Source organism: Cottoperca gobio, chromosome 5, assembly GCF_900634415.1.
Source record: "Cottoperca gobio chromosome 5, fCotGob3.1, whole genome shotgun sequence".
Lineage (NCBI taxonomy): Eukaryota > Metazoa > Chordata > Actinopteri > Perciformes > Bovichtidae > Cottoperca > Cottoperca gobio.
Window position 1 is genome coordinate 14,415,113 of NC_041359.1, and position 7,789 is coordinate 14,422,901.

The window sequence follows — 7,789 nt, forward strand, 5'->3', positions numbered from 1 at the left end:
CATGTTGGAGGATCCTCTACAAGGACGCAGAAAGACTCAGTTAGTGCTGAAGATCATCAGCGGACAGCAGCTTCCCAAACCCAAAGACTCCATGTTTGGGGACAGAGGAGAGGTGGACATGCTGCAGACATTATCTATTATTGAGACACCTGACAAACCTTTAAAACTATCTTTTTCATCACTAAAATGTTATTTTACTCATGTTTCTCTACTTCTAGATTATCGATCCCTTCGTTGAGGTTGAGATAATCGGTCTGAATGTTGATAGTTCCAAGCAGCAGACCACGGTGGTGGATGATAATGGTATGTCCCATCTCATAATCTCATAACAGTCTGTCGACTTTCCAGTTTTTCTATTTGTGTATCTTCCCTAATCTGTCATTCAGGTTTCAACCCAATGTGGGAGGAGACCTTCGTCTTCAACATTCAAATGCCGCAGATCGCCTTGGTGCATTTCCAAGTGTGGGATCATGATCCTATTGGACGAGATTTCATTGGACAGAGAACTGTTGCTCTCAGCAGTATGATGCCAGGTAAATTACATTATGGGATATCTGAACTACGCTTATTGTATAGATAGAGTTAGAAGAGAAGGTTTATACCACTCTCATATGTGTCAGATCAATAAGGCTGCAGCCAATTAGCTTAGTTTAGCTTAGCAAAACACTGGAAACAGGGAGAAACAGCTAGCTTTTCCAAAAGTAACACAATCTGCAAACTAGCCCTTATAAAACCCACTACTTATTAACTTATATCTTGTAGTAACTTCCTGGACCTTAACACTCCAGGACGCTACAAGAAGAAATAGTAAATAAACTGCATTTATAGCGGTTTTCTTGTCAAAGAGACCACTTAAAGCGCTTAACAACACAGATCAAACAAATAAGCTCCCAGCAATACAACTAATAAGTATATTACCAAAATGTCAAACTATTCCCATAATATGAATGAAATTTAGGTTAACAATCATTTGTTTATGCAAAATCTGTAGGTTATCGGCATGTGTACCTGGAGGGGATGGCGGAGTCATCCATCTTTGTTCATGTCTCTATCAATGATATGACAGGAAAGGTTAGCTTCTCTAAATAAAGTCAAATCTAATTTCAGTTTCATCTGACAACTCTGTCTTAAAACCTTTGGTGTCCTTTGTGAAACAGATCAAACCCACAAATGCGGTGCAAGCAGCCAGAAAACACTTCCAAAAAGCAGCTCAGAAGCATATGAAGGGTCCTCAAAGGCAGCCTTCTCTAGACTTCTCTGTCCAGTCCTCAGAAGATGGACGCGCTCTCTTCTTCCGCAAGGATCTGGATACCATTTCTCTTGACAGCAGGAATGGAGAAATGTTTCCTCTGGTACAAGGCCCAGCCGCCAAGGCTGCCATCCTCAAAGGGGCCATGAGTGAGCCATTGAGGCGAGCTCACAGAGTTAAAATTCATGAACCATCAGAGACAAGGAGAGGGATCTTCAGCCGGATGTCTTCCACTGACTCCCACCACATAGGGGCTGCACCCTGTGCGAAAGAGGACAGCTTTGACCTTGAGACCTCACCCCAGGCTTCTTGTCCTGATGGTCCTGCTCCTGACAGCCACAATCTAATAAAAGAAGAGTTGGAGAACGAACCGGATGAATCACCAGAGTCCAAAAGTGCTGAGCAGGAGACAGTTCAGATGTTTGAACCGAAGCATCCTGAACAATCAGAGGAATTACCAACAGAACCAGAGCCAGACAAGGTCATTGCTATTAAACCTGAGCAACTAACAGAAACTCAAAGTCAGCCTGATTCACTCTCTCAGTCGCTGCCTCAGCCTCGGCCTCGCCTCGTGCCACAGAATCTGATCCAGCACGAAGAAAAGTCCTCTCCACTCATCCCTCCACCGTCCCCTTCCAGGGTGAGACGGACTTTAGGGGCTCCAGCCACACCCCGACAGTCCACCCCAATGCGAATAAAGGCCCGCTCACGCAGTTGCCCTCGAAAATCAACTACATCTCCTCAGACACCCAACTGGCAGACGCAGCGTGCACAAAACTACAACAGCTACAGTAGACAGGTGAGGCCCATCCCTAACGGCCTCTGCCTGTCTGACAGTACATCCAGCGGCAGTGACGGCAGCACTGACAGTCTGGAGTTTGGACCCTCCTGTGTGCCAGCCGGGGCAGAGCAACGTGAGGGCACCTTGCAGAGGGAGATGAAGGCTCTTTTTGACCAGAGGATGAGAGAGATCCGCTGTAAATCGCCAATTTTTCAAAACGGTCAGTCGTAGATTTTGTGATTCATATTTGCAAAAGGTATCTAAAAAGAATTGCAGATATAAAAACTTTAATGGCTGTATTAATTTATGGCTTTTATTTTTTCCCCTTTTAGATTAGACCACAGTTTAGATTTGACTGACAACTCCAAAGACAACAAGATCCTTCAGAAGGCAAAGAAAAAGAGTAACAACACAACCACAAAAAGATTTTCTTTCTAGATCATTAAGAAGACACCATGCAGAATTACACAATTAGACAGTTTTTATTGTTTTAGGCCTGCTGTAATGATTACAATTAACACAGTTTTTATTCATGAAATAGTTTTTGATTACAAATCGTTGTGAAAATGATGTGATGCCATTGCCAACTGTACAAAATAGCATGAAAATCAAGTAAGAGTAAACTAAGTATATGAGTACTATTTGTTAGTCAAACTGTAAACATTGATCATTTTACAATTTTGTTTTTATAATATCTAAACTATGTTTGCTTTTTCATTGAAATTGTAGCATTCGTACTTGATCAATAAATTGATCATTTTAATCATTTTAATAAAATGTGAGTTTTTTTTTATTCTTACTGAATATGTATCTGATCGATCTCTACAAGTAAGAAAGTTCATAACCTACAATTGAGTTAATGTTTCTGTTAAATATTAAAGAAAATGGTCAGCTATGAAACCAAAATAAACTAAAAGTTAATGTTTTCAGACTTGTTAAACGACATGTCAGTAGGACGTTTCTATGCTTTTTCTTTATCTATGTCTACATTTTCTTGAGGTTTGTTTGCATTTCTGGTCCTCAAGCGTAGGCTCAGTTCTTCAGTCAGCACAGCGCAGCAGGATTTCTGTGGGAAAGACAATTAAAACAATAAAACAGAACTGAAACAAATCAATAGTTAATATGTTCATGAATTGAATAATAGTAAATATTATTTTGTGGATGAGAGAGCGTGACCGTCTAAGTCTGCTTGTGTCCTTCTGCATTTTGTTACAACTGTAACACATTACGTTATCTTTATTTGGTTGTGCAAATGTTGCAAGACCTTCAGGCTTAAGAAACAGTTCAAACCCCTACTGGATAACCACAAATACAAATGTCTGTTTGGTTTAGTTTCTGAAAAGTTGACACTTTTGAGATGGATTGTTTTTTTTCCGCCTGACGTGATGTGATTTGTGAATGCACTTGCACACACCCTCTGCTCAGCTGCAATTCTGCGGCTCTTGGAGGTGAGCTCCAGGACAGCCAGCAGTGCTCCCAGCCCCAGGCCCAGGGACAGAACCAGAAATATTCCCTTGAGGCTGTGCGGCTGCACAGCTGAAGACTTTGCCTTGTCTTCTATGCAGCTGCTGGCCCACCACTTGCTTCGCAGGTAAGCCAACTCCCCGGCCTCGCTCAGCTGTAGGATTGCCACGCTGAGGTTCTTTATGATGGGTGAGCCTTGAGGAAATTGATAGGTATATTGTTAATTATACTATTTTAGTTTTTTTAAATGTCATTTTAAAATGAGTTTTCAAAATGAATAACCTCACCAAGAGTGGCAGCAATGCTGTATCCCCTCATCCCAACGACTTCATGTGCTCTGACCAGCTCACAATGACGTGCTTCTGCCAAGTCCAAAGAAACGGACTCTCCAATAAAGGCAAAGTTTCCATCTTTCGTACGCCGGACCCCTTCGTCCATAGATGACACAAAACTCTTAGCTCTCTCCATGTGTTCATAGATTCTGCGGTACACCGGATTGTTTGAATTCTGCATGAAGGAAAAACTGAATTAGAGAAACAGCAGTGAGACGAGGGATCTATAAATGCTCCGATGTCTGTAGCCTACCTTGAAGAAGGCAAGGGTGGAGGAGCCAGCCAAACAGCCATACTCGATCGTGTCCTGATTGGCCAAGTCTTCAAACCCTTTCACTGTCAGGTGAGTGGACTCAGACGTCTTAGAGGAGCTGAGGTTGGAGAAATAACAAGCTAGGAGGACGATGGTGAATAACCACCAGCTGCAGCAGATGACACGTCCTGAAAGAGCTTTTGGGTGGGGGCCAGCACCTGACAACACAAAAAAAGTCAAAAGAGAAATGTCTCGAGGAAAGATGGAGAGAATTTCCAGAACAGAAACAAATTCTTTCATTATTTATCACCAGTCACTATTGGGTGGCATACAAAGTTTTTTACCTTGTAGAGTCAGAGCTCCAGCTGTGTACCACAGGCTGTGGAGGAGGCTGAATCTGTTCTTCTCACTTTGAGGCTGACTCCACTCACATGGGCTGAGTCTGGATTTGCATAAAGATATTACTTATTAATGTGACCGCACTGAAAGGGATTTCACTGCCAGCAGAAATGTGAAAATATCCACAGACAAGAGATTCAGATCCACTACACATCAATAAACACCAACAAATAAATCATTATTATCACTTTTTTTATTACATTATACTTGCATCACTAACCTGGCAACTACAAAGATGCAAGCAGCGGTCCCTAGGTAGGCGATGAGTATGCCGACCCAGGTCTCGGCTGTAAATGGAGACAGGAAATCAAAGAGGCCTGTTCCCTCTGAGGTGTCTTTCCTCAGCAGGATGCTGATTCCTGTCTGCATGAACGGTTTGGTCATCCCCACAGCTTTCTCCCGAGTTGCAGTGAGAGTCAGAGGAGCAATAGCGAGGTCGGCCTCCTGGAGGGAACGCATAAATACTTACTGTACATTTATAGAAACTCCTCAAGGAATATTAGAGAGTCTAATTGAACCAAAAACCCTGCTGATAATGTTCACACCACATATTCACTGAATTTGAATGTAGCGGTTGTGAGTCACAGACGCCAGCTGGGTAATTCAAGCTCCTGCAGAGTGGTTGACTGCCCTTTGACCTTTCCAAATGTCAGTTTTCATGCACTCACCCCTCTCACCACCTCTCCAATCATCCCATTCCAGTTCCCGTTCTCATCCTGTCTGCCGTATGAAGCATCCTTCACCAGCTGCACTTTGTATTTGAAACCCAGTTTCTTGGCTACTTCAGACAGCAGGTCCATGCAAAAGCCTTCCAGTTGTGTGCCTTTGGACATCGCATATGGTTCTTGCTAAAAGAAAATATGTCAAAAGACAATCAGTGAAATGTGTTTTATCTTAAATTGTAAATGTACCTTTATTAGAGGCTTGAAAGAAACCAATTAAGTACCTTTATTGTTGTGATTCTCATCTCTGATTGCACTGGGGAAAAGTAAGGGAACACGTTAGTACGATAACTTTTAGACACATGCACATTTCATCGTCTCTATGAAAACTGGGAAGATATATCTACATGGGGGAATAAATCAGTGATTCTCAACCTGCAAGGGGTCTTAAGATACATTTGAGGGGTCATCAGATGATTAAAGGGATAAGAAACAAAAATGTTTTGGAGGATGAATCATAATGACTTTGGGGATCCCCTGACTTTTCATCTAGTGCCAGCGGGTCTTAGTTTTCACTTATCCAATGAAATCTCTCCACATATACGAAATGGATTGGCACAAAATGAACCATGAATTTGTAGAGAAATACATTTTCAGAGGATGAATCCCACTGACCCTGGTGACCCATGAATTGTCTTACTTTAGCATTTAACTCAAAGCACCGCTGTGCCTACATCCTCATAAAGCAGATATGCAAACTCTTAGTTGTTCTGCTTTGATATGTTTTCAAATGTAATATACTATGTAGATAATGTTGATGTTGATTCTTTATTATGTGGTTTAACAATATTAAAAATGTCCAATAATAAATGAAAATAAACTAATCTTATGTCACCGTTCCTTCAGCCATCCAGGTTGCCTTGGTACCGACCTTAGGAACCACTATCTAAATATAAAAGTGCAACTTTGTCTTGACATTGGAAATTGAGAAAGACATGAGGGGGCAACAAATAATGGGAAAACATTAGAGAAAGACAACGACTGATTTGTTTTTACCAAAAAGTTGTTCACAGCTAAATATGGCAGAATCAAAGACCTTTTTGTATCTTCAGACTTTACTCTGACTTGCAGAGATGTCCCTGATTGACTTTGGGTCGCATGTATTGACCTTCCAGTCACAACTGGTTTCCGGTGTCCTAGAGATCTGGCCTCTCTACTCTCCTTCTTGAAAACGGTTTGAACACCACAATCTATTTAGAGCAGTGTTTTAATTCAAAGAGTCACAATGCCGTGGCACTGTGAGATGGGAGGGAAGTCAAAGAGTATCAAAAGCTCAGATTCAGGCCAAGGCCTTGGGGATCCATCACCACAGGGTGATCCTGACAACCATCAGATTCTCCTTTTCAAAAGATGACACGTATACAAGCTCTTCAAGACTTGTTGGCCACTTTGAAACACAAGGCCTTTGTTTGCTCCATGGAGTTAATTTATTATCGTTTTTTGTGAGAGTTTTCCTGGCTAGCTTCCCTTTCTGTTTTTCCGCAAGAGTTGGACAGGATGTAGCGCTACACTTACTTCTGATCCAAGCAGACTGTTTATGTATTTGTGTCTCGTCAAGCATGAGGAATTTCTACCAAATCCAGCAGTGAAAACATGAGGAATTTGGCAGAGCAAAAAAGCAAACTGTCACCACATTGAATAACAAATGCAGTGACCGGGTCAAACTTTGAAATATCAGTGTAAAGAGAGAAAACTACATTTTTCTAATGTTGTCAATCAGACCAACGTCAATATCAAATGCACACAGTCACTTTCAAAATGTTTTGAAGGTTACAAATGAATCAGTGTTATCTAACAAGCATGGTGAAATTATTCAGTGTGTCAGTATTATTTCTACAAGTACAACACTTTCACAAAAATAAATTGTTCCTTACCTGCAGTGCACACTCCCATGTCCAGGAACAACCCAACAGACAATACGAAGAAGCCAAACACCATCGTGAGTCTCCTGATTTGCATCCTAAAAGTTATAAAAAGACAACAAGTGGTTGGTTGTGCATCAGATGAATCAAATGGATAAACCTAAATATTATGTATATTAAATGATAGAAATGCAAAGACGTGAATCAAATCAACACATTAAATGGTCCCACCGACAATCACTGAGTAGAGTGTATGATGGATGTCCGTACCCGACAAGAGTCCTAGATGTGGCTTCTGGATCCGACTTCAGACAGTCCCCAGTGATCTCGACTGGGAGTGATCTGAAGCTTTTCAGTTTCAAATGTGTTAAGAAGACAGCCAGTGAAGTTTTTGTGGGTGGAGAAAGTGAATACATTTTGAAGGGGTGGGAAGAAGCAGCATGCGGTATGAACATAATGTGGGTGTTTATATTAAAAAAAGACTTTGAAGAATATCTTGTAAGATTGGTAATATTGAACTTGTATTTTAGTGAAGCTGAGTTTCACAGGTTTTATGACATTAACATTTCATGTTTACAAGATTGAATATTTGAAGTTCCTAAAGCTGAAAGCAGCTGTCATGCTTTGTATATTAAATTTACAGAGATTCTTACGTTAACGTTTATTTAGTAAAAAAAAAGAAGTAATTCTTTAAGTAGAATCGTTGCTACTAAAATAAATGACATAT

General features: G+C 41.0%; 2 protein-coding genes across 2 annotated transcripts in view; one reads left to right on the plus strand and one right to left on the minus strand.

Annotated features, from left to right (window-relative positions):
• The window catches only part of plch2b (phospholipase C, eta 2b), a 10,061-nt gene extending 7,800 nt beyond the window's left edge, over window positions 1-2,261 (plus strand). Inside the window, exons 17-21 of the mRNA XM_029432860.1 lie at window positions 1-112; window positions 219-303; window positions 387-533; window positions 992-1,071; window positions 1,158-2,261. The exon at window positions 1-112 is cut by the window's left edge and continues 13 nt beyond it. Coding sequence (XP_029288720.1) covers window positions 1-112; window positions 219-303; window positions 387-533; window positions 992-1,071; window positions 1,158-2,261 — 1,528 coding nt within the window. The remainder of the gene's footprint in view (window positions 113-218; window positions 304-386; window positions 534-991; window positions 1,072-1,157) is intronic.
• A 253-nt stretch (window positions 2,262-2,514) lies between these two features.
• Window positions 2,515-7,411, minus strand: grik6 (glutamate receptor, ionotropic, kainate 6). Its single transcript, XM_029431681.1, has 10 exons — window positions 7,333-7,411; window positions 7,075-7,160; window positions 5,425-5,456; window positions 5,147-5,326; window positions 4,699-4,922; window positions 4,424-4,521; window positions 4,080-4,297; window positions 3,782-4,001; window positions 3,445-3,689; window positions 2,515-3,096 (listed from the first exon to the last, which is right to left on the minus strand). Exons 2-10 carry the CDS (start codon window positions 7,157-7,159, stop codon window positions 2,992-2,994), a joined length of 1,407 nt encoding a protein of 468 aa, XP_029287541.1. The 5' UTR covers window position 7,160; window positions 7,333-7,411; the 3' UTR covers window positions 2,515-2,991.
• Between the last annotated feature and the right edge of the window lie 378 nt (window positions 7,412-7,789).